This window comes from Sciurus vulgaris (genome assembly GCF_902686455.1).
Source record: "Sciurus vulgaris genome assembly, chromosome: 8".
Taxonomy (NCBI): domain Eukaryota; kingdom Metazoa; phylum Chordata; class Mammalia; order Rodentia; family Sciuridae; genus Sciurus; species Sciurus vulgaris.
Window position 1 is genome coordinate 107843684 of NC_136468.1, and position 27320 is coordinate 107871003.

General features: G+C 38.0%; 1 protein-coding gene across 1 annotated transcript in view; it reads left to right on the forward strand.

Moving 5' to 3' along the window:
* Positions 1-366: 366 nt before the first annotated feature.
* Positions 367-27320, forward strand: part of ABCA13 (ATP binding cassette subfamily A member 13) — a gene marked incomplete at its 5' end in the record, with an annotated part of 484952 nt that continues 457998 nt past the window's right edge. Inside the window, 3 exon segments of the mRNA XM_079150399.1 lie at positions 367-435; positions 20247-20340; positions 22318-22441. Coding sequence (XP_079006525.1) covers positions 367-435; positions 20247-20340; positions 22318-22441 — 287 coding nt within the window.

A 27320-nucleotide genomic window follows, 5' to 3' on the forward strand; every position in this document is an offset into this window, starting at 1 on the left:
ATTCCTTCCACTTAACATCAAGGGGTAAAAGAGGTCAATGGTGAATGTGGGCCTCACTTCTTGTGTGCACCAGATGTGTGGGATTTTGGAAAGGTGGGCTTGCTTTCTTTTACCCAGGAAGTACCCAGAAGGCAGACTCCTGGAATCTAACTCTCCCCAAAACAACAGCTAGAGAAAAGATTTCTCAGCAGATGCACAGCATGAGGGGACATTTGATGCCTGCCTTATTCAGTCACCAGTAATCTCTCTTGCGTCACTCACTTTTGTTAGAATTGACTAATAGGCAACAAGCCTCCGCCCCAAGCCCCGGCAGATAGAAGCACTGTCCTAACAGGCTGACCTGACCAAGAACAAGGAGCAGCAGGGATGGGGCACAGGAGGCACCAGTTCCAAGCCCTGCTCTGGAAGAACTGGCTCTGCAGACTCCGGCACCCGGTGAGTGCTTGCCTTGGTTCTCTAGAGGGCTCCAGTTAGGGCTGGAGAGGGACCAGGGTCTGTCTTCTCTGTCCCTGCCTCCTGGAAGGTGCAAAAGTTCACCCTGCAGGGGATTTGGGAAAGTCAGATTATTTTACATCAGAACTTGCCCTAAGGGAAAAAGCCGCTAAATTCTTAAGAGCAGCGCAATGTTAAAACACCAGAATCTTGTCAAAAAAGGGATAATTTAGAAAAAATTCCCTCCAAATATAACAAATGCAATTTAAACTCTAACTGGTGTTTTGGACACTTACTGTAAAAAATGAACTGCAAGTCCTCTGGTTTGAGAGGCATCAGACGTATTTAATGCATAAAAAGAATATTGCAGTTAGTGATTCTAACGTGTGAGCCGGTACAAAGTGTGTGAACAGGGCTTTACAAGACACATGAACTCAGTATTTATTTTTTAATGTCTCACTTTTAGTGTTAATGTATATGTTTTTTAGAATTGTATTTCAATTTCATCAGCAAGATTTCCCTAAGCGGATTAATGGAATTACTCAAACCAAATTTGCGTGAACACTTAAATAAAGGCCCCATATATGTGTATTTTAATAAAATAAAACTCAATCATTTATTATGATTAGTTGCCCCTTTATTCCTGATGCTGCCAGATAAACGTTAACACTTGGGAATGTCATTTTCAGCAGTAGTTCTACAATACTGCATCTGTGTTATTTCTGACTTTAAGGTCCACGCTTATTAGATGAGGTTTTTCTGCTGACAAGTTCTTCTGTTTGGAGAAATTCATAATTGATATCGAATTTAATAATTTTGCTGATTCCTTTCCTCAGCCAGAATATCCTTCCTTTTTTTCTCACAATAGAACATATATTAAAGGAGATGTTTTCTTTTCATATGGTATCAGGATTAGAATGATTTTTTAGTCGAAAATTTGATTGTACAAGAATTTCAAGATCAGAAATGAACAAACTGGACTTCTGCTCTTGATAAATTGTTAGCACATGGGTGCGTGTGTGGGAGGCTTCCATTTAAGTACAGTGTATTAAACATGGAAGTTTGTTTTGTAGAACTAAACCTATTTTCCCATGAAAGGATGTTCTAAGGGGAAGTTGGATTTCCAAGCACTGTTCTTTCTTTTTTTTATATATATGTCAACTCAATAAGTTCAATAGCTCAGTGAGGGGAAGGTATCTGGACTATCTACTCCCTCTTATTGGACACCTGAGTTGTTCAAAGATTTTTCATACTTATTATTGGTTAATTATTTTTCATAATTATTATTGGTTATTGTTAAGGAAAACATCCTTACCCAAAATATTTTGCTCATTTATTTATTTTGATATCTGCTTTTATAAAATTGGTAAGTCCTGCACTCTATCCTTCTTCATCACCGTTTTCCCTTGGTTATTCATCATTCATAACACAACACAGATTTACCTACTTGTTAGTTGCCTCTGGATCCTGCAGTTGTTTGTAAGATCCATAAGAACTGGATGTTGTCCTGGCTTGTTCACCAGCATACTCCCCAGTACTCAGAAGAGTACCTTGAACACAGAAGGTGTTCAATAAATATTTGTTGAATGAGTAAAGGAAGGATAGAATAAAGTAAAAACTTACTGTATCTCTAGTGAGTGGACAAGACAAATGTGTGCCCTGTCCTTAAGGAACTAGAGTCAGTTCTGAAAAAAATCAAACAAATATGCAATAAAACATTCATGAATCCTTTTCTGGGAACATGTCTACAGATGTGCCCACACAAATGGAAATGGTATTTGTACAAGTTTATTCATCATGACACTGCTTATAATAGCAACAGAGTAGAAACAACCCAAGAATTTGAGTAGATTTGGAGTTGCCTGACTGGGTTCACATCCCAGCTCTGTCACACACTAGGTGACTTATTTAGGCGAATTTCTTGGTTGGGTTTTCTTTCCTATGAGACCAGATTGTTTGCAAAGAGTAAGTGGTTAGTCCATGCAATGTGCTGGCAGTGGTGCTCAGCATGAGTTGAAGATGCTTTCTTATGGGGCCATCGTGCCAGGCATGGTAGCAGACAGCTGGAACACGAGCCGGGGGTTATGTGGGGCAGGAGAAATGAGGGTAGCTCTAGATATCTGATTTGCATGATTGGGTTAGAGCAGAACACCAGGGGGCATACTCTGTGATTATGTTTGCATCTCTTAATCAATTGCAGTGGAAATATTGAGGCCAGACCCCTCTGGGTGAATGTCTTTAAATGACCTACTTTTCATAGCTTCCTTCTGCTCTCCAACGATGATCTGTGAATTCTTTTACATTACGGAAATGGGTGTTGGCATAAACTGCAGAACGACCAATCTGACCAAGTGAACAAATGGCCTCAAATAAATGTTTCCTTAGTGAATAAGAACCAGGCACTATTTGAAAGCAGAAGGAAGTGTGTCTGTTTTCTATTTGTTTCTTTAAAAGTCCTTCACTTTATTATTTTGTGATTATAATTTCTTTAAAAACATTTTATTATGGAAATTTCAAACAGGAAAAAAAATTTTAAAGGTAAAAATGGCTGAATAATATCCATCACCGTCTCATATCTAGATTGTTAAAATTCTATTTTTTGGGAAAATAACACATTTTTAGAATTACTTTAATAGCACCCTTATTTTTCCTCTTGATTTTAATTTATTATAAAGCAGCACTATAACTGCATGAAAATTTCTTTTAAAAGCCATCTAAAATTCCATTGTACTAATTCGTCCGCTACATTTGTGGTCTTTTCTCGTTGTTGAGCATAAGTAAGACAATAATCTTACATAAATAAAAATCTTAGTCCTTTTTTCCATTTAACATTGAAGTTCAACATTTTAAAAGTTGGTCTATGGTCTTGCTATTTAATGGCTTTATCGCATGATAGTTCATCAGTTATTGGAGCATTTCCTTATGTTGGGCCTGAAGGTTCTTTCTAGTTTTTACTGTTATGAATAAGATTGTGATTCACGAAGGACATATCCTGGTGCAGGCAGAACCAATCCTGGTTCTCTCGAATATGTTTCCTGGAGCAGGGCTTCTGGGTCAAGGTCAGGACATGTTCATTTCTTGCAGGTCAATGACAGTGAAGATGCCCTCAGGAGTCTTCCTAGATAGATCCCGAGCAATTTCACCAAGTGTCCAGTGACTGTGAGCCAGGATTTTCCATGTGAACTTACATATGCACTTTTATATTTCATTGTAATGGTAAATCAATCAAATGCTTTACTTCTAAATTCAAAAAAGTAATAACAAGAAAATACTGCAAGGCAAGTGTCTGCTCCTTAGACATCTCCTAGTTCTGTGGTCTTTGGGGATTTCTGTTTTGACTAGAGGTGGCTGAGTCCATGCCCTGAGTCATGGAGCAGTGACCTTTCTTGGGGCCACTGTTGCCTCCCATCTTCTGCATCCATTGAAATCTTTATCTCTTGTTCTGAATCTCATCTCTGTTGACTGCTAATCTCCCTCCTTTTCATCCCAACTGGACAGGACTCTGATCACTTACTCCATTAATGAAAGATGACATAAGTCTTTTGAATTTGGTCAATATTACTGAAGACTTGGACTAGAGGAGGGAGAGTGAAACATAGTTTAATATAAGGACATCGCTTTATAGGTAGCATCTTGAATGTTGCCCACAGGCCCATGTGTTAAAAGTTTGGTCACCACGTTGGTGTTATTGGGAGGTGGTGGAAACTTTAAGAGGTGGGGCTTAGAGGGAGTACTTTAGGTAACTGGGGTAAGTCCTTGAAGAAGATTGTTGAACCCTGGTCTCTTCCTCTCTCTTCGTTCTCTGGTTCATGATGGGGTAAATAGTTTTGCTCCCTCACATGCTCCCACCATGATGTTACTTACCACAGCCCAAAGCAGGGGGGCCAACTGATGAGCCTCCAAAACTGTAAGCCAAAATATACCTTTTCTCTTTATAAGTTTAATATCTCAGGTATTTCATTATAGTGACAGAGAACTCACTAACCATGACATCATAGTCCTACAAACCATTTATTTCCAACCATAGTCTAAGAGGGTCTGATAAATATTAAAAAAAATATATTGGGAATGACCTGCTATGTATACCATGCCACAGAATCCAGAGATACATACATCAGATCTGTCCCACACTTGGAACACTGCATTCTTGTTTTAAACAGTCATGGTAGTAACATGTACACTTTGTTTAAGACATGGATGAGAATTACAGTGTCATGACAGAGCCTCTCTTTCTGACCTGCCTCAGAGGAAGCCCCTGAGGCTGAGTTCAGTGATAGCAGCTTCTCCACTCAACACATAGCCAAGTTGACATCTATCCCCACACCATCAGAGGAGCCATATGAGCTCACCCCAACCAGGCTGAATCCCATTCTACATTATTTACTTCTTGAAATCTACCCTACGATCTAGACTTTCAAAGCATCATCTTGGAAATTGCTGTTTTTTTTTTTTTTTTCTTTCAATATGTACAGGAATAAACACTCTGAGCTTCCACTGCTTCAAACCTGTGACCTTTTGTGTGGGTAGTGGTGTGTTTCCCCTTTCTAAAACAAAATAATCTCACATTTCTTTGCTCTTTCACTCAACCACTGCATTCAGATGTTAACAGTCCAACTTAGTGTTAAAGAACAACTTTCTTTTGTAAACACATGGTAGCCACAATTTCTGTACTTTGTCTTATTCTAGTCATGTACAACAGGAGAAATGAAAGGTGAACCCTATTTGTGTACAATGAATCAAAATAATAAAACAATAAAAATTCTGTACTTTTCTGAAATTGCAAAAAATTATAGATATAAAGCCTCCCCCCATAAGTAAATTAGCTCTTATTTCTTTTGGCTGTTGTCTGAGGTAATATTTTGTTGTTGTAGGTGGTGGTGTTTTTATATAGTTGCAAATTATAGCTCATCATTTTGTTTGCTATCAGATTTGTTATAATATTCTGCTCAGGGTATTAGCAGGAATCAGTAGGTCAAAGGTCAAGTGCCTGATATTTCTCTAAGTCAGGTTCAGGAAAAAATCTTCAGTGATCTTGAATGGTGGTTCCTGACAAACTGTTATAACTGTATGCATTTTTTTTTTTTTTTTTGATAGCTGAAGAGTTTTTTATTAGTGGGTCCAGGGAGACCTTGAAAGTTCAAATGTTTGAACATTAACTATGTTAACAAATTCATGTTGGGCATGTTGCCAAAGGACTTAAAGCTACTATGACCTACAAGTGGGTTTATGAATAAAAACAGCAAAGTGTCACTGGTATGGAGTCTTGGTGCCGAAAGAAGAGGCTGAAATTTGCTCAACAATATTCTTTTATTTGAAGTTGTACTGTCCTCCTGTTGGTTGGTCAGAAATTTCTAATCAAAAGAGACTTCCAAAATTGAGGGCTCTACCATCACCCTGCAAGGCAGCAGGGTTGCATCCACTCCTGCCCAGAGTGTATGAGTCTGCTCAGCCTGCTGTAACAAATTCCACAAAGTAGCTTAAGCAATGTACCATCTTTCTCACAGTTCTGGAGGCTGGTCCCAGATCAAGGTCTCAGCAGGTCTTGTTCCTTTGAGGACTGGCTTATAGATGGCTGTGTTAACCCTGCATCTCTTTACCTCATCTTCCCTTTGTATTTGTTTCTCCTTTAAAATGACATAGGCATATGGGATTAGGTCTAACTCTACTCTGCCATAACCTCATCTTAACTAACAACGTGTGCAATGACCCTATTTCCAAATAAGATCACATTCTGGGATGCTGGGGGTTAGGACTTCAAAATATGAGTTTTAGGGGAAGACAATTCAGCCTATGAATGTAAACCCAGCCCAGCCTGGAGTTGTATCTGTGTAAATCCAACTTCAGCTCAGGAGACAAACCTATGCTTTGGGTGGGTTGGGACTTTTAAATAGCACAATCTGGACTTCAGGTGCCCACAGGGAGAAATGTGCTTAACCCACTTGGGTGGAAAGAAAGACATTTCATCAGAATGTGACTTTCCTAAGAACGTGTTTAAAAATCTCCACTCAGCATGGAGTGAATTAATGCTGGGAATGGGAGGTTGAGTTGAAGCTTCTGGGCCATTCTTAGTGGGCTGTCCAAAGAGGGACTAAGTGGCCACCTGGCTCTGATTTCTGCTAGTTCTCAGCAGGCAGTTTCTCAAGGTGCACAGCTAGGACTACCTTAAGGGCAGAATTCTGACTTTTAGTTAAATGTCTGTGGTCTCTTTGACTATACAGACTGGTAGAATGACACCAAATTTCTGGGTATGGTACAGCTTCTGGGGTGTTTACATGCTAGTGACCCTCAGCTGACCTCTTGATCCACAATGGAGTCCCTGTACTTCAGTTAGCCTCAGTCAGCTTCCAGATTCTTCTCATGGAAGGGCCTGAATTATGTGACTCAGGTGTGCTTGGATCCTCCTGGTGGTATGTCCAGCACAGGCAGCAGGATTCGATGGAGACATTGATTAAAGTCTGTTGGTCCTTACTTAGCACCAGTTGGCAATCATGGTGTGCCACTCTTTTTGGCATTCTAGTACGTCCCAGAAGCTGCAAATGAACATAGTGCTTGTAGACTAGAGATCTGTTGGCTGACTGATCAGAATTGGGACCTAGGAGCATTGCTAAATAGTCATCTGCTGACCAGTGAGCTTTCTGCTCTGCCTCCCACCAGCTGACCACACCAGGAGCGCGCCATACACAAACCCACAAAGATGGGATTTCTTAGGGCAGTGTGGGAACCCTTGAACTATCCTTAAATATTCTAGCAGTTATGTGAAAGTTACCCAATTCACTTGGTTAGGCCATATGGTCACTTTCAGGGCTGACTTCTTTCCCTCTAGATAGAAGCCTATCTTAGTGCAGATGTCCATGGGGCTTTGTGATGATCTGAGGCTCTGACCTGAGAACCTATCAATATAATTGGAGAATCGTCCAACTTCCGTTTGGACTGATAAGATGGCAAAGTTAATGATCTCTCTACTGGCTGTGAAATTCAGAGCTTGTGGGGTTCTTGGAATAGTCCTGGGCTGCCCTGGTCAGGATTCACCCTGCCCTGGATGCTGGAAAGGAAACTGTTCAGTCACTGTAAGACCACTGTAGGTTATGTGGGTGTGTCTCAGTTTACTTAGAACAGTGATCAAAGACAAATCTAATTATTGAAAAGCGAATATGCATTTTGTATCTTGAGGGCTAGCATGTGCTAGGCTGTTTGGGGTTTATTTGCTCTTTCCATTCTTTATCACACAGTGCCTTTTCACTTTGGAGGGAGCTTCATTTGCTTCTAATCCTTTAAGTGTAGTCTTGTTTCCTCCTGCTTTCTCTCTGAGCACAAGCCATTACATAAACCAGGAGACATGAAAATAGCTTTAATGGACAGTGAGGGAACTTCTGTGTAAGAGTTTTGTTCAGCTGTAAACATCCTTTGTGTCCTATATCACAGCCTAACTATAAGAATATCCAGACCTTCTTACGGTATGAAAAAATGACTGAGTTTCCGAAAAAAAAAAAAAAAAAACAAGGCATCTGACTTCCATTTCCTTTTTGGATGAAAAGAAAATAAAAGGAAAAAAAAAAATTAAAAAAACAAACAACTCTGGATGTTGCTCTTTTTCTGAAATTGTTACCAGAATCTTGGAGAGAAAATGACAAGATCATCAAAAGACTAGGACTAGAAGATTTTATTTAGGATGGTGGATTTATGTGGCTTCTGTGAAACACAAAAAGTAAAGATCCTAACTTTGCCCAGGAGACTTGTTCCCTCCTACTTTGAATGTAGTTCTCATTGGAAATACCCTGGAATTCCTTTGCTGTAGTTATTTTCTTGGTCCAGGTAGGCCAGGGTCTTTCAATGACAAGAAAGGTTAAAAACAAAACAAAACAACTCATATTCACAATAAGTCTAGAGATAGGAGGCAAAAGCAAGGTCAAGGCTTGTTTCCATGAAATTCTATGGGAGGCTGAGGCTGTTTATTGGGAAACCAACCAGATTGAAGTGCATATTGGCTTCATCATCCTGGGACGGTGGGAGCCCCTTCAAGGAAAGCTTTGAGGTCAGCCATGCGTTTGCCACTCTCTGCACCCTCTGCTTTCCCTACTTTGTATCTCCTTGGCACGTTTCCTTCCCTTGATACCTGGCTGTTGGCTCCCTCAGAGGGCTCACTCATGATATAGAGGTCACACCCTTCCTGTTCCTCTAGTGGATAGCACTGAAGAGACACTTGCTGAATTTATGTGATAAAGACTTGAGTGTGTGAAATGCTCTCGAACATGTAGAATGCCAGGGGTGAAGTTGGTGGCCACTACATTCATTGTCAGGAGCCACTGGTGGCATCCACGGGCTGGCCTTGGACATTGTCTACCATACACTTGAAATTCGTGGCTGTAGCATAGGCTGGCACAGGTAGTCTGAGTATCAAATTCCAGGTGAGGCGAAGCACCACCAGTCTTATGCTTCTGTGGCGGGAGTATCCTTGTGTCTGATGGTGTCTTGATTACCCTGATAGACCTCTTTTGATAGACCATGTCATATTAAGCATTACCTTAATGCCAGACATATTTTAAATAAACTTAGAATAATTTCTAAATAATAATATGACTGAGCCAGAAGGGAGCTCAATCTACTGTCCATCTTGATGATTCCTGCCATCTGTGGACTGGCTTCATGTTCAAAGGGATGTATGATCATGTGACACCAATTGATGTGTTTAATGCTGTATTCTCTTTGGCCCTGTGTAGTCTTACAAATTTAGCACAGGTACAATGTTATATGAAGTTTATTTAAGTTTCTATTTTGAGGAATCAGTATAAGAACGCATTTTTTCACATCTATTTTTCTTATATAAATTGCCCATCAAGTTCTTTTCCAATTGTATAATTAGAGGCTTGGTGATTACAAGAATTTCTCTGGCTTATTGTCCTTTTCATATTGTTCTCATTCAGGTTTAGTTTGTATATCTTACAAAGAAATGGTCTTCTATTCCTTTTCATTAAAATATATTTTATAATTTTGAAACTGTGAGATTCTACTTTATTCCCATTAGTTTAATTTATAGTCTGTTGTAATTAATTAGTGTAATCAATAATCTCCAGTTTTTCTAAAATTAAATTTACTCTATTTTAGACTCTGTCTACTTAGGGTATATTCTTGAATATTGTATATGGTTTTATTCTTTTCTAAAAATCCCAAACCCAGATGACTAACACCCTTGCTAAATCACTCTTTCCTCCACCTTTGTACTGTATAGGTTATTATGTCATATATTTTGTACCATAATAAAGTCTATTTTGGGGTTTTCCATACTGTGGCACCGAGGTAACTTTCTATTTGGGCACCAATTTCATTTTTAAAGTGCTGATATTTTATAATAAATTCTAATGTATTTTTAGGAATAGAACATTTTTATAATTCTCTTCAAAATTTTCTTTGTTTTTGAATATATTTATTCATCCATTAGATTCTAGAACCATTTTTGACTTAAAAAAATACTCTGATTGGTATTTTGGTTAGGTTTGCATTCAGTGTGAACAGTAACTTAGAAGACAGGGTCCTCTCAGTTCTCTTCCTTTGCTCCCTGGTCCCATCTTGGACCATACAGTGAATGGAATATTTGGAACCCTGGATGCTCATCTCTCAGACAATCTTCATTCATTTATAGCCTTCCATCTTCTCAATGAACTCAGCTGTGGCAGAAAAAATACTGCCTCCTACATCCTTTAGCTCAAATAGCCCAGCTCTAGCCACAATAATTGGAGATTTAAAAAATGCAAATCAATGTATACTTAACTCCATTATAAAAATAATTGCTCAGGGATTTACTGAATACAGTATACCAATTTACTAATAGCTGATGCTTAGTTATTAGTAAATATTTTTAGACACTTTGTAACTATTTTTAGCTTTTTAAATATTTTTAGACACTGATTTAATGATTTCCTAATGAAAAATGTAATGAATAAGAATCTTCTGTCTGTGGTCTCATCCGTGTGGTCATGTCTGTCCTCATGCCGCTGCTGCTAAGGGGCCTAACAGGCTTTGCCCGTTGGCTTCTGGTGCCCACGCCCAGGTCCATTCCAAGCCGCCACCACAGCTGCTCTGGACCATGGATATCACCATTGGGCTCACCTCCTGCTTCCTCCTGCTTCCTCCTGCCAGCCGACTGAGTCCTGTCACACCTGGAGAACTACAAAAAGCAGGAGTGAAGGGGCCTGTTCTCTCCCTCACCTTGTGATCTGACCACCCTGCTGGTCCATTCTGATCATGTCTGCATTCCTGGCTGACTTCTCCTGGATCACGGCGTTCAATTCCAGTTACCTCTTCTGTAATCATGACTTCTCAGCATTTCCATTGTGATATCTGGGACCGCGTATATTGCCCTGCCTGTTGGGATTCCCCTTCTAACAATAAAATGTAATTAAACCTTAAAAAAAAAAATTTCTCGTGGGGGGGCTGGGCAGGGGGAGGAGGCAGGGGCTGGAGTTGTGGCTCAGTGGTCTAACTCACATGTGTGAAGCCCTGGGTTCATCTTCAGCGCTGCATATAAATAAATAAGTAAAATAAAGATCCAAGAATGACTAAAAAGAAATATTAAAAAAAAAAAAAAAGAGAGAGAGAGAATCTTTGGGTCAGAGACTATACATTCCCAACTTGGGAACTTATTGCTTCCCTGACTTTTGGAAAGATTGTGCCAATATTCATCTCTTTCCAGGGTTGAGACTTAGCTTTGATTATCTGTTTGCTTTTCTCCTTTGATTCCATGAGGGAAGAAATAATTCCCTATTCATCATTTTAACACAGGTTGGTAGCATAATGTTTGACAGAGTAAGTGATAAATAAATGTTTAATAGGCAAACATTGAAAGATAAGCAATTGATTTTCAGTGAAACGCAAAAAAAAAAAAAAAAAAAAAAGAGAAAGGAAAAGGGGGGGGGAAGGAGGGGAAAAAGGAAGAAGGGGAAAAAAGAAAAAGTTTGTTTATTCCTTTTTATCAAAATACAAATAACAAATATTTGCAAAAACTTTTCTGGAGGAGGGAGATTTGGTCTTTGGTGGCATATCTTTGAAAGTCCCAGATCACCTGTGACTGTAGTTGATATTTGGTAATCGACTCTCTGGGAGGTTTGACTCATGCTTCCTTTGAACTCATTGTGAGAACACTGTACTATCTCCCCCCCTTACACTTAACAACAAAGAACCTTAAAATACTTCTGGGAAAGTCTCCTCCCATCAAGAGGCCCCAGTGCACTAAAGACACAATAGAATTTTACGCTTACTTCAAAGCCCTTTGTTTACAAGGGCAAGGGCAACAAACTAATTATATGCTTTGCTTCAGCTTCCTTGATATTATAAATTGACCATGTTTTTCTCCTCTCTCTGCCAATGAGATCTTGTGACTTACTTCTCCCCCTGCTGGGTCCCCTTTTCTTCTTTATTCATTACAACTTCATGTTTTCTACAGAAGCTTTTCATTCTACATGGTTTTCAGTTGTAACCAAAACCACATGCTGCATGAGCCACTTGAAGGATTTTTAAAATGTATATAAGCTCATTCTACAGGATGAACTTGGTCTATAAGTCTGAGCTTCTGTCCAAGTTGCATCACAAATTAGTTCCAGGAAGCCACACAAAATATTTACCTTTATGGTTTCCAATGTGTAAAACTGACACAATATTATCTGTTTTTCTGGTTGTTATAATAGTCATGTACTGGATGAATACATAATGCTCCAGGATCATGCAAGGAAACTATTTGAGAATGGGCTCAATTTTCTTATCTGCACCCTTAGAAAAATCTCCTGCTTTGGTCTGCTTCACTCACTTTCACAAGTACTGGTTAAATGTTCCTTATCCAAAATTCTTGGGACAAGAAGTGGTTTAGATTTCAGAACTTTTACAAATTTGGGGATATTAGCATATAATAATGAGATATCTCGGGTATGGAAACCAAGTCTAAACATGAAATCTATTTATGTTTTATATAAACCTATACACATGGCCTGAACGTAATTTTATACAATGCTTTATTGTTTTTATTTTTTGGAGGGGTGGTTACCAGGGATCGAACTTAAGGACAATCAACCACTGAGCCACATCTCCAGTTGTTTTTTGTATTTTATTTAGAGACAGGGTCTCACTGAGTTGCTTAGTGCCTCACTTATGCTGAGGTTGTCTTTGAACGGGAGATCCTCCTGCCTCAGACTTCCGAGCCACTGGGAGTAGAGGTGTGTGCCACAGTGCCTAGCTTATACAATATTTCTAATAATTTTGTGCTTGAAACAAAATTTCAAGGTGTGGAATTTTCCACTTGTAATATTATGTGGGCACTGAAAAAGTTTTGGATTTTGGAGCATTTCAGCTTTTTGGATTAGGGATCTTCAACCTGTTCATTTCCTTCTATCTTCTCTTAGGGACAAACCTCACGTTTGTTCAGTGCTGTTTCCCCAGTCCCTGGAGTAGGGTCCAATGTGGTATACATTTCCTAATGAATTAATCAGAGGATGTATGATGGGTTTTGCTTGACTGCTATTTTTTTCATTCACAAATAATGCTGTTGTAAACATTCTTGAACATACCTTTCCATTCAAGTGTTGCACATCTTCTCAATGACAGTGTTATTAGGTTAAAATCGTTGTAATAGAAGTAAATTAATATGGTTCAACCTATTCTATATTTGTTGACTTATTGGCTCAAAGATTTGCAAATCCTCAGCTTCCTTATTAATATTGTCAAACTGTATTCCAAAGTTCCTGTTGCTCCCTGACCCTTCATATTGTCAGACTTCTTAGTTTGCCCCAAATTGGTGAGTATAAAATGGCATCTTGTTGGAACTGAATTTGTATTATCTTGATAATTTCATATTTTGCCCTTGTCTTCTTATCTCTTTTGACTTTTTTCTATAATAGTGTCTCCTCATTGATTTAGACATCTGTATGTATTCTGGATTTTACACGGTCAGTTATGCATGTTGAATAGATTTTTCAAGTCTGTAACTGGTCTTTACACTTTTTAAGTACCCTTTCAGGAGAACAGAGATTTGCAAACTTAATATATAGTTTAATTTTCTTTATGTTGAAGGGTTTTATGTCTTATTTAAGACACAAAGCATAAAGATGATACCCTATATTTTCTTCTAAACGTTTTAAAATTTTGTTTTTCTTTTTTCACATTTAGGCTTTTATATCCCATGGTGGTAAGGATCTAATCCATCCCTGCCTCCTCACCCAACTCTCAGGAAAATCAACTTCTTGGCACAATTTTTTGAATAGAAAATTCTCTTCCTACTTATCTGTCAACTACTTTAAAAGTACATTAGGTTTCTGTGTCTACACAGCTCTGTTCTTGGGTTCTCTATGTCACTTCATAGGTTAATTTGCATATTGTTGAATGAATGGTACACTGTCGATTTAATTACTATCATTTTTAGGAAGCTTGATATGTAGAAAGATGAATTATTGCAACCTGTTGATAAGAATGATCTTGATCTTTGATCTTTGTTCTCCCAAATATATTTTAGGATCAGCTCATTAAGATGACAATAACCCAAACAAACCAAACCTACTAGAATTCCATTGGAAATTTCATTGAGGCTATTTTACCAATCTGTGTAGAATTGCAGAATTGCATTGAACCCATAGATCTGCTTAGGTAAAACTGACATTGTTATAATACTTATGCATTAACAATGTTCATCTATTAATTTATTTAGATTCTCTTTCACTCTGCTGATGGAAGCTTCCTTCCTGTCTTTCAATCAAGTTTCACAATTTTCTTCATGTAATAATTTTATATCTTTTAGTTTTTTAGATTTTTCTCCCTGAATATTCTGTACTTTTTGTTGATAATATAAATTATATCTTACTTAAAAATGTTTTCTTTCTGATTCTTGCTGGTGTAGGCAATTCTTATGAGACAGGTTACTGGATTCTTCTATAAAAATATGAATTTTTATACTGTTATTTTGGTTGTTGCTCTGTTTTTCAGACTATTTAATTATGTATACATAAAATTGTCTTCCCATGTTCCAATTCTTCTGTATAGTAATCCTATCTACATCTAATAATGTGCTTTGTCTTAAGTCTCTTTTGTCTGATGTTAACATAGCTAATTTGTTTAACATTTACCTAGCATATGTTTTCCATTTCTTCAATTTCAACCATTCTGTGTCATCTATTTTAATTTTACCCATCATAAATAGCATCCACCTCTTTCTTTTTAACATTAAGTCCGAAATTCCTTATTTTCCAAATAGGTTAATCCAAGCTTTGTTTGGAATCAAAGCACTTTATTTGAAAGTCTCTTGCAGGTCTGTGTTGGATCACCTGGTTTCTGTTTGACAATTTTTCTCTTGCTTTTCCTTGAAATTTTCTGGGTGTACAGTTTTAGAATTGCAGAATTTATCTTAGCCATTCGAAGTTATTTAGCTCTGTTCTGGTTTCTTGCTGTTGAGGAGTCACTGACCATTCTGGTTGCCCCTTCAAGGTGGTGTCTTGACTTCCTGAGTTTCTACCGAGATCTTCTGCTGCTGTTTCACTGCACCATGCCCTGGTGTGGATTTATCTTTTTTGGGCAAAAGTTGCATTTCTTTTATTTACAGATTTCTGCTTTCCTATACTTAGAAAGATTCCTAGCTTTAAGTTTTTAACATATTCCTTTTCTTCTTTTCCTCCACTCCCCTTTGAGGGGAACTCTTACCCTGCCCTCTGTAACTGATTGCATGCACTTCAAGATTCAGCTCATGATTTTTCTTTTTTTGAAATATTTTTTGGTCACTCTCCTCCTCTTAGGTCTTTGGAGATTTCTTGTACATCTTATAAATGAAGCAGTACGAGTTGTTTCTAGTCAGCACATTACTGAAAGCAAAAATGATATTACTGAATTTTAACATTTATTAAATTTTTGTTTTGGCTAGATTTCATTGACAAGTATTTTTTACCCTTCAGGGTTCAAGGTTAGCATAATATCTGTGTTCTTTCCTCATTGAGAAAAAGGAACATATATATAGATAGATAGATATAGATATATAGATATACACACACACACATACACATATATGTGTTTTTTGTTTAATGGCAATTGGATATATATTTATATAAGTATACATAAATCACATATATTTTCACATTATATATAATCACATATATTTTCATATATTACTTATATTTAATCACATACTTACTTTTCATATATATATTTAATCCCACTTGCTTTCTCTTAGAATATTGTGAATATTGATGCTTTGACATCTAGTATTCAATGTATTGAAGAAATGTTTAAGGTCACACTGATCTTCCTCCATCTCATTAGTGAGGTGCCTTTTCCCCTGTGTGAATACCTATAGTATAGTATTCTTCCTTTGCCTTTGAGAATCAGTAGCTTGAAGTTCACTATACAAAGTTCAACTATGGCTTATTTTTTTTCTAAAACAGAGTTCAATCTTTCAGATTAGATAAACTCTTCCTCTCTGTTGTGGTCTGGGTTGTATCTGAGCATTTTTCCCTCCATTTGTTGAATTCTCTGCTTCAGGAATGCCAACTACCCTTATGTTACATGGTTTTTGTTTGTCAAATGCAATGGTTTTTCTGTCCTACTATTCTTACCTTTAAAAATGTTTTAAAAGATTGCTATTATGATCTCCACCTTTCTCTATTCCAGCAAGTCCAATCTAAATAGTGTCTATTTTCTGTGTCTTCAAAAATCAGTTAAAATTTCACAGTAATTTTTTTTTGTTATTTTTCTTTAGATGCATAACCTTTTCATTTATCTTTTTTGAGCTCTTGTTTTCTGTTTGCTCTAATGAAACCATTCTTTGCAAAGCGGTTATAAATTCTTCCTATTTGAGTTTCTTCCCTGTCATGCTCTGTGATTTTCTTTGGCTTGCACTGTTGTTTGTTTCCATCCAATGTGTTTAGATAACTGCTCTGCTTTCTTTTAATCTGACTCATACTTGGGCAGCCCAGCCAAGGTATTATATCTGTTCTTGACTATTTTCAATAAATGTGAGGCCCATTTGATTTCTTCTTCAATCTCTAGGGTGATTCCGGAGCATGCTGTATTCTCCTGTTCTCTGTGGCAGGAAGAAGGTCCAGGTGACAGTGGAAAAGTATGGGGACCCATCTGAGATGAGACACACCTTTATTAGACTAGCTGGGCTCTGAACTCTCCCTTGCAGTTTTGTTAAATGTTTTGTACTGTGTTCCTTCCATTCATTTGGGGGAATTTCTTCCCAACTTTGGATTCATTTCATATTTGTATGTGTAGCCTTGGAGTCTTGTCTGGCAGAATTGGCTTCGGTGCTCACTTTTCTTGTCTGCTCATTCTCTCCAGTTCCTCTGTCAGAAGGTGTTAAGGAGACTAGTGTGAGCTATTTATCTCCTTAGGTGTGTGTCCTGGGAATAGCCACCAGGATTGTGAGGGCAATCATTATGGCTTTGGAGATGCTGGGCTGAATTGGGAAAGAATCGTGGGCTTATCTGATCTGCTCTGGAAACTTATTTCTTGAATCTTTGTAATTTCTTTCTTTCTATTTTCTTTTATCAGGCAAGACAAGTTTATCCTTCTCTAACTTCTTTTCTTTCCCCTTTCCCCCTTCGTTTTTTCTGGGAGAAAGAAAATTCTGTGAGGAAGTTTCCATATGTCATTCCATTCCTTTATTTATGCATGTTTTTATGCACGTATCGCTAAGGTCCCCCCAAATGCCATCCCATCTCGACTGTGCTGAAGGAACCAAGGAAAGGCTTCTATCCATATTTGGGCCTGGGGTGTGACAGGAATGGGGAGTGGGACAGAGATCACAGTATCTAAGAGAAAGTCACAGTGAGCGTACTGCTGGAGCGTGAAGCTCACAGGTATAAACGGGGTGCTGACTCTGCTGAGGGTTTCCCTCCTGCTGGAAGAATAGAGGTCTTCATGGTTATTCAGAAGGGTGACTGTTGTTCTTTGGAAGCACCAGCAGATTCTGTGGGTGATTCGTTTGTTGGGAGCAGAAGTCATAGTAGCATCAGTCTCTGGTGCCTCTCAACAGCACTGAGGCCCTTGTTTACATTTAAATCAGATATCAGGATTCAGAAGTCAGTACTGGGGCCTGGAGAGAGAGAGGTCCTAAGATTAACCACAAGCTTTCCCATTACACAGTGGAAAGATTAGAAATGTTAAACAAGATCCAAGGATAATAATGACACCTGAGAAGAGAACCCTGCTGTAAAAATGTGATGAGAAAAGGAGGCTACTTTCGTGCCCCCCGCAGAGAAAACCTAATGAAAGGACGTGATTCACTTGCTCACAAAGGACAATGACATTGCAGAACTCACCTTCTGGATGCTTTTCTCTTAGTGGAGTAATGTCAAATTCAGAACAATGGAAGATTTTCCTACTTGTGCTTTTCAAAAGGGTCAGTGACCAACTTGTAAAAAACAAAACACAAAACAAAAAAAGACTTCAAGATTTCACTGTACTTTGTATTTCAAGAACCTCAGAGGAACTTCACAGTGATAATATGTAGAGCTCTTTTTTTTAAAAGTCATGCTATTTCTGTTTGAAACTAGAAATTTGTATTGATTTTCAGACTGACTGATAGTTGTAGCTTCAGAGTTCCTGCTATTTTAATTTGTCAGACTCCTTTAAATCATATTGCCTTTGGATGTGAGAAAAAATAAAGACTACAAATACAAAGATAAAAAGTTGATGGCATAAAATATTTAGACAATAAAAAAAGGCAAATTAAAAATTAGAGAAAATATTTGCTTAATGCTAAGAAAGTATAAATTCTTTAATTAGAAGACAAGAAATGATGATTTATAAGTCAGTTAAGGGGAAAAAAGAAAACTTTAATAGAAAAATGGGCACCTGGATGAACAGGGAGTATTATATAAGGAATTATTACATACTTATTAAAATGATTGACTAATAATTAAGTTATTTATTTTTGCATATCAGTTTGATAAAAGTTTGACAGAAATTAAAAGTTTGTTAGTCTTAGAAGCTGAGAGTGTGATCAGAATGAATGAGGATTGATTTAGTTTTTAATGAGGGAATTTTAGTTTTTTCTATCCAAACTAAAAATCCAGATTAAAAACCACACACACTTTGGTTTAGTAATATTATTTCACTGATATACTTACAAAAGTCAGTCAAACAAGTAAAGAAAACTCATGAAAGCCTGGGCCCCAAACATAAAACCATGCAAATTTCATAATTAGGTGATTAACAACATTGAGGAAGATTCATAAGTATTGATATATAAGTTGTTTCTAAAAATATTATTTATGCTTATATATAGTTCTTAAGTGAATTAAAGGTAAGATAATTTATTCTTTGGGTGATTGGTTGTATACTTTTGTACTTTAAAAATTTTATATTTTTTATTTATAATATAAAAGTTGTTACAAGAGTCTAAGGTGGAATGAGACAGACATTATTACCCTATGTACATGTATGATTACATGAAGTATGAGTCTACATTTTGCGCAACCATAGAAATGAAAAGTTGTACCCCATTTGTGTACAATGAATCAAAATGCAGTCTGTAAAAATAAAAAAAAAATAAATTTATAAAAAAAGAGTCTCAGGTCTATAAATTATTTTATATTTCTTTATAATCCTTTGCGCTGACAATAGCAATCAATGTCATTGAAAAATGAATGAAAAAAATTGTCGTACTTTTCTTGACGATAACACATCATTGTTTAATAGGAGGTACATTTTCTGTATTGCCTATGTATATTCAGCCAGAATTAATTAGAGAATCCTCCTCGCCACCTCCTGTCCCAATCCTCTTAATAAATTTTAAAAGTTCTTACAGAGAATGACCAAATGATTTAAATAAGCTGCAGCCTTCTGAGTGTTCCTGACATTTCTTTCTGGCTTAAGCATGAACCAGAAGTTGACCTCCTGCAGCCATCTTCTGTTATAAGAATATGTGATACTGGGTTTCAGTGCTGTCTGGGGAAGTTTTTATCATGTTGTATTTTCTGGCACAAGACCTCATCCACTATTTCAAAGAGGGCGATTTCTTTTCTTCTTTAATTACATCAGGGACTGAACTACTCTTCCACCTGTGTTTGCCTGAAGTTTTAGGTGTGCACTCACGTGGTCACACTTAGATCTGCTGCCTGCACTTTACAGAGGAGGATCACCACGGGAGGGGGACAGCAATGGCAGTTTAAGCTGCAAAGGAGCCAAAGAGCCCAGAGGTTCTCCTTAGTTCAGAGAATTGTAACTTGGGGTCCGAAACAGTGAGACACACTCCTGTGTTTGACTGAGCACTCTTAACCTTGCATCTTCTCAGGTTGCTGTGTGAATTAATTCCATGCCTGGCCTGTTTGGTGTTTGGCTGTACACTTACTTGTAAAATCATATGGACTGCAATCAATAAAGCAAGAACCACATTCCATGTGTCAATAGTATTTCTTTTTCTCTTCTCTTTGAAAATTCAGTTTTGTTCCAAATATTGTAGTTCTTTTCCTGGTAGCTCTTTTGGATAGTCTTTGTCTAGAGATTTGACCCCAACAATTTTAGAAGTTTATTCAAATCTCAAGAAAGTCAGTGAAGAGAAAAAAAAATTATTTGAACACATAAATATTTCTTGATTGAATCTGGAAAATCCAGAAACTGGGTCTGTTGTGAGAAGGACCAGGAGATGATATAGGCATGGATCGGGTTGAGGTAACAAATGAACTGAGACCTCTCACGGAGCTTCTGTCCCAGTGGTTTTTGTAATAGGAGTGACAATGATTTTATTTAAAAAGAGACCTGACCTGTCAACCATCCTTCAGGAGATGGAACTATTGTAATGCTTTGCAATTTATTCCAGCACTTTTTAAAAATATGTATTTCCTCAGGTCCTTTCCCTCGCGGAATTCTTCTGGCCTTGTATCCTGTTCACGATTCTGACAGTACTTCGTTTCCAAGAACCTCCCAGACATAGAGACAGTTGTAAGTTGCACTTATAATATGATTTTTGGATTACAGACCTTCAGAGAAATACGAGAGTACTCTTTCCTCCATTCTTCATCAATGCTGAATCGTGAGTGGAATAAATCAATAGTGTTCCATTCTGACAGTAGCAATACAGCTGAGGTATGAGCCCATAAGCAGCAATTTAGATTTTTTTTTTTTTTTTTTTAGTTAAAAATGATAGTCACCCATTTGCTCAATCTAGCAGACAGGTTTATCTTTGCAACTAAACTGAATCGTTTTGGACCTAGGGGCATAAGCCATTTAAATGTGGGAAAAGTGGAACAAGAGGTTAAAAATGGGAAATGCATTTCAGTTTACAACATGGTATTGACGGTGAAGTGCTGGTGGAGACAGTGGAGACGCCATGGTGATGGCAGTCATGTCAGCGATGCTCTGATAAACCATCCCTGATAATTCCCTGTGCTCTGGGAACATCTGTCAGACCATTTTGTCTCTCTGATTGGAATCCTCAGCAGCAACATCCCTTGAGAAATAATAGCCTTTTCTGTTTCTATTTTACTATGCCACTTGAGACGTATATAAAGTAGTCAACTCTGCAAATTTCTCTTGAATAAATGATTATAGAATATTGGAGATTTGTCCAAAATAGGTTGTCCGTTATATTTAGATTTTATGTACAGGAAAAGAAATGGCCCTAGTAGCTCTTTGTTGTTTGAGGACCGCATTATGTATTGCACGTTGGGATAGCCTCCATTTAGGATAAGCAAAAAAGCTTTACTGAGTTCCTATTTTGTAGATTTATTTATTTATTCAGTAAATATGTATCCAGTGCCTTTTGTGTCCCAGACCTTGTTGAGGATAAAATGGTGAACCAGGTGTTCCCTTGCCTTTACAGAGTTTGCTGGAGGGATAGACCATTAGAATACAGTAATAAAAGTATCATGATGGGGGTCCACGTAGGAAACAAGTGTGTTTGGGTCAGGGCTAGAGTCCTCAATCTCGGACCCATTACCTCACTGTGGTTGCTACCATTCTTGACACATTCCTGAGAGAAAGGGGACACAGAAGTAATGCTAGGGAAATGACCCTTCTATTGCTCGCTGAGATTTGGCCTGTAGTCCCTTTAAGGTCTCCTATTCTAGAACACTGGGCCATGGGTCTACTAAGAAGTACATTTTCCCATTAGCTTAAAAGTCTAAAAATTTATTTTTCATCATTCATTCATTCATTCATTCATTCATTCAATGTCTGTTCGTTGATTCAATCATCAAACATTTAGTGAATATCTTTTCTGGGCAAGCATTGTGCTAAATGCTAGGCAGAATATGTCTCCACATTTTAGGAAGTGAGATAATCTCCCAGATCAAACCAGACACCTGGCTGTCACCAGGGTTTCATGCACTACAGCATAGTGATCAGTAATGTCCAAGTTGCCCGCAGTCATCAGGGGATGACTGTTTCCACCCTTCTGGGGAGTGAAGGGCAGGTGGGATTAGGGCATGTGTGATCAGTATTTTATGAAGGAAGGTCACTCATTGTAGCAATGTTTGTCCTGAAAAGTCTTTGATTCTATCCAGTGAAGAAAACCAGTTTTGCATTATAGGATATTTATCAATACAATTAAACATTTCAGAAATCAAGTTCTACTAAACTTGGAACTTTTGCCCAAACTTTAATAGTCCCAACTTAGAAGAGATGGGAAAGAAGCATCTATTCTTATTCTTTCCATCCATGACTGGTTTGCAAAGGGCTTTGCCTGAGGGACCTGGCGGTACAACAGAGGTGTTGCCACTCCATGAACAGGGAAGTATGCAGACCCTGGGGGACAGGTGTTTAGTATAAAGGGTTTTCATTTTGGGATGGAGTCCTCCAAGTAATAAAAGGGTTAATAATATAATAATTTGACATTACACGTTATGATTCTAACTTAATAGGTATTCCATTTCTGGTAGCAGGTGTATGGCCTCATTTCTTCCTTGCATCTGTGTCCAGGTTACTTGCAACCCCGTGATCTGCCCAGTCGGGGCGTTATGCCCTTTGTCCAGGGACTTCTTTGTAACACCGGGTCAAAGTGCAGGAACTCCAGCTTTGAAGGGTCCATGGAACACCATTTTCGGTAAGAGAAACACAAATATCCTTTACAAAATTCTGGGAAGTTGACTCACACAGCAGGAAGCTTGCTCTTAGGACAGTCTTTATAATGTGGGATCATGAAAAGTGCAGAATTTAGAACTTAAAGGAAATCAGTTTTATTAAATTCAAATTTACATAATAATGACTCCAACTAATGGTTAGTGTCTTTTATGCAGGAAACTATTTCAGGACTCAGAAAGAATGCTGATGAGCAAATCCCATTTGCATGTAATAGTTTATTTTCAGTCCATTAAAACTCTTGACTTCAAAATTACTTGCTTAGTCAGTTTTTCATTTTGGCGCCAAGGCTCCCCCAAACAAGCATTTTTTTGAGCTACCTACTGGGTTATTAGTTGTCTAGGATTCTGTCTTCAGCTGAGATCAGTCAGCTTTTTCTCCTCTGCCTTGCCACCTAACTGGACTGCATGGGGGTATGATACCTTCTTCAGTTCTCTCAATGCTAAGCTATGCTGAAGTTGCCTATGGCATTAGTTGGCATTGGAAATTGAGAGAAGAAAGAGCAGGAGGTATTTCAAGTGAGAAGGGTCAAAGTGAAGACATTTCAAGTGAAGAACCTGGAATGTTCTGGAAAGTCCTTCCAGGTAGAGTAAAGAATGGAAAAAAGTGACTAGTTGCTCGTGATAGTATAAATTTATTAGGTCTAGATGTGGATTTTACTATGTCTATACTCATTGGTATTAAACAATCTGTGGCATTTAAATATGAAGCAAGTGTTAAATTATAAGATCTCTTTCAACTTTAAGTTACAAGAAGAAAACTAAAAGTTCCCAGATAATTTGTACCCAACTGTACAGTAGTTATAAATGGTGCCATCTTGGCCCATTGGGACTGTTATAATAAAATTATAAACTGGGGAGGTTAATAAATACACATTTATTTCTCCCAATTCTTGAGACTGAGAAGTCCCAGATCAAGGCACCAGCAGTTTCCGCGTCTGGTGAGGGTCTGTTCTTTATAGATTGCACCTTTTAGCTGTGTCCTCATATGGGCAAAGGCTGGAGCAGTCTCTTTGTGGTCTGTTTTACGAGGGCATTAATCCTATTCACAAAGACTCCACCTCCAGGAACTAAAGGCCTCCCAGAGGTCCCAATGCCTATATCATCGGAGGGGTTTCAGTTTAACATGCAAAGTTGGGGGCGTGCAGATATTCAGAGCATAGCAGGTGCTTATGTCTTATTGCTAGGTAATATAAAAATATGATGTAAGGAATCATTTGAAATTTCAAGTATAGAATCATAATCCTGAAAAGTTCCATGATCTGTTCATGTGTGTGTGTATCTCTGTGTGTGTGTGTGTGTGTGTGTGTGTGTGTGTGTGTGTGTGAAGAGAGGGTATACATACAGAACTCTTTCTTCCTGGGAAGCACTCTGGAATCCTTATCAGCATTTTCATTTTGGGTGTTTTATCTGTACTTTACACAGAATGGGAAGTTTAAATGAGGTTGAGATGGGAAGAATAGAGTTTTTTAAAAAAATTATTTATTCATTTTTATTTTTTTACAGACTGCATTTTGATTCATTGTACACAAATGGGGTACATCATTTCGTTTCTATAGTTGTACACGATGCAGATTCATACCATTCGTGTAATCATACATGTACGTGGGGTAATGATGTCTGTCTCATTCCACCATTTTTCATACCCCCCCCTCATTTCCTTTTACATAATCCAAAATTCCTTCATTCTTCCCCCCCCCCCCCCCCCCCCCACACATTATATATCATTCTCCACTTATCAGGGTAAACATTCGGCCTTTGTTTTTTTGGGAATTTTTTATGCACACATTCCTGGCTCTACGATCTTTTGGTTCTTGTGAATCTGCACAATCTCTCTGCATCTCTGCATCTCAGCTTTCTCACTTACCAGCCTCAAGTGTACTGGATATTCAAGGAAAACTATGGAAAATATCTAGTGCAATGCATAGCACAGACATATGCAACCAGCAGGAGCTAATAACAAATTCTTAGTACAATGGTTATAACAACTGTAAGATATTTTTTGACATTAGAAAATAATTTCTTTCTTTTTAAATTTCTTTCTTTTTTTCCTTTCCTTCTTTCTGCTGTGCTCTTCCTCTTCAACATCTTCATTCCAATTTGCAGATCCTCAGGGATTACAAAATCAACTTCATGAGAGTTCTTCACAGCACATGGCCAGCATGATAGTTGAATAATTTGCCGGCCTCACTAAACCTTTGACTTTGAAAATCAAGAATAAAATTACTCACAGTGTCTAGTAGTGCCCAAGATGTAAGGAATGCAAGCTGAAATAGAGAAAGAAAATCATAAGAAGTAAGAAAAGAGGGAACATCGAGAAAGAAAGAGAAGGAAGAGCAAAGAAGTGCATTGGTCAATGCATTGGTCAAAGCTTGCGTCTGGCTTCACTGTAACCCGCACTTCCCCTTTTGCTCTCTTATCTGTTCAAGTGTGAATGCAGTTGAAGCTCAAAGCCATAAATGAATAGTCACTTCTGTTTATTTTTGTGCTGTCTCACTTTAAAAGTACCCCAAAACAAATGTTTTCCCTTCAAGTCTACTTAAACATTATTTGAGTTAATGTAGTTCATGAATTTCCATGACTTTATTATTCCCCAGGCAAAGTTTACTTTGGATGAAAATTTCCAGTATCAAGTGTTGCAGGTTCTGATTATGCAAACCAGCTTCCTCATTCCTGGGTGTTCGGGGGTGTCCCCTTCACTCTAATAAGAGGATTTCAGAGCAAAATAGGAATCATTTCCTACAGCGGATTAGGCAGATGTTCCCACGGAGTGTTAGGGTCCATTCCTATTTTAAGATAAAACAGAGCATAAAAGTACATGTAAAATGCTTTAGAATATGCCAGTGCTGTCTAGAGCTGCCTGGGTCCCTTCCCACAGTTGGCGTCTTAGGAACTGATTAACAGCCAGGCTGGACCCTTCTTCATGCTCAGAAACAGTGCCTGGTGCCCTTCTTGCTCATCCTACGTCAGCTGCTGAGTCTTTCTCTCCCGGCTCCTTGGAATATCTTTTCACCACTTCCCAGTGAATTCCAGCTCTTCCCATTTTGTGGTCACCGACATTTTCATTTTTGCTTGTCTCCATTGTCAACTGTACCCAGATCCTTTAAGTACCATCTTGGGCTCTCTGGACCCTTTGTAACACGGCCTCCTGCTCAGTCTTGTTTGGTCTTTGCCTGCTGCCGCTTCTCCACCTTTCAGCTTCCTAGTTTGTTTTGCATTCTTTGGATACTCTTTTTAGAGTGCCTTCCAAATTTTGTTAGTCTCTCCTTTATGATATTCTCTGTCCCAGGGTCCAGCTTCTTTCTGAGGAGCTGAAACTTCCTTCCTCCATCCAAAGCAGCTAGAATTTGATCCTTGTTTCTTTTTGTTGTTGTTGTTGTTTTTGTTCTTTTAGATACACATGATGGTAAACTGTGTTTTGATATATCATACATACATGGAATATAACTTATTCTAACTAGAGATCCCATTCTTGTGATTGTACATGATGTGGAGTTTCACTAGTGGTGTGTTCATATATGAACATAGCAAAATTATGTTCAATTCATTCTCCTGTCTTTCCTATTCATGTCCACCCTCCTGTCCCTTCATTCCTCTTTGTCTGATGCGATGAACTTCTGTTCTTTCTGCCCTTGTTGTGTGTTAGCAGCCACACATCAGAGAGAACATTCAGTCTTTGGTTTTTTGGGAATTGGCTTATTTCACTTAGCATGGTGTCTCCAGATCCATCCATTTACCTGCAAAATCATAAAAAGTCATTCTTTTTTATGGCTGAGTAATATTCCACTGTGTATATATACCACATTTTCTTTATCCATTCATCTGTTGAAGAGCATCTAGATTGGTTGATCCTTGTCTCTGAAAGGCTTTGCTGACATGGAGAAGCACTGACATGGAGGCAGGGCGAGAGGGCTTTCTTGCCTTATCCCTGCCCTTTGGAACCCTTCTGCAGTGATGATTATCTCTCCTCCGTATCTCAGTGTCTTCTATGGAGTCCTCTACTTTCTTTTTCTATTGTCCTCATCCTCCCAGACTTCCCATAATCAAGATCCTTCCTGTACTGTATGCAGAGAGCTCCTGAGATGGTCAGTTACTTCCTCACGATTCAGTGACCTCTGCACTAAGAAAAACCCAATGGTCCCAGGGTCTATTTCCAAGCCCCTTAGTGGAGAGCTGGGGAAACTGATTCTGACTAGAGTGGTATTGAATCCTGCTATCTTGATGTATTGTTTAATATACTTAGAATTTCTTCATATTTTTTAATATAGGGTTGTAGGTCCCCCCTACCACAAAGACCAGATCTATCTCTTGTTATTTATTTTCCTAGTTACTTTATGCTTTTAAGAATGCATTCCCATGAGTTTTGACCTGTCTATGCACCTGTGTAACCACCACCATGATCAAGATATAAAGCAATTCTATTATTTCCCTAAATTCTTCTGTGCCCCATCCCACATTGGACCTACTCACACTTCACCTTCTTTCTCAGTCTCAGCAACAACTTGGTTTCATTCTGTTATCCAGCTCTGACTGACCTTTCCTAGAAATTCATATAAAAGACATGCCTTTGGAGTTTGGCTTCTTTCAGCCAGTAAAATGTAATTCATTCCTTTTTAAATTGCTAAGAAGCATTCAATTGTATGGATATGCCTCAATTTCTTTATCCATTCACCACATATCCCTGGACCTTTGGGTTATTTCCAGTTTGCCTATTTATTAATAAATACAAAGAAAGCTGCTATGAGTATTAAAAAAAGTCTTTGTGTTGACAGATACTTTAATTTTTTTTTTCCTGGAAAATACCTAGGAGTGGAACAGTTTAGATGTATTTTTAGCTGCATAATA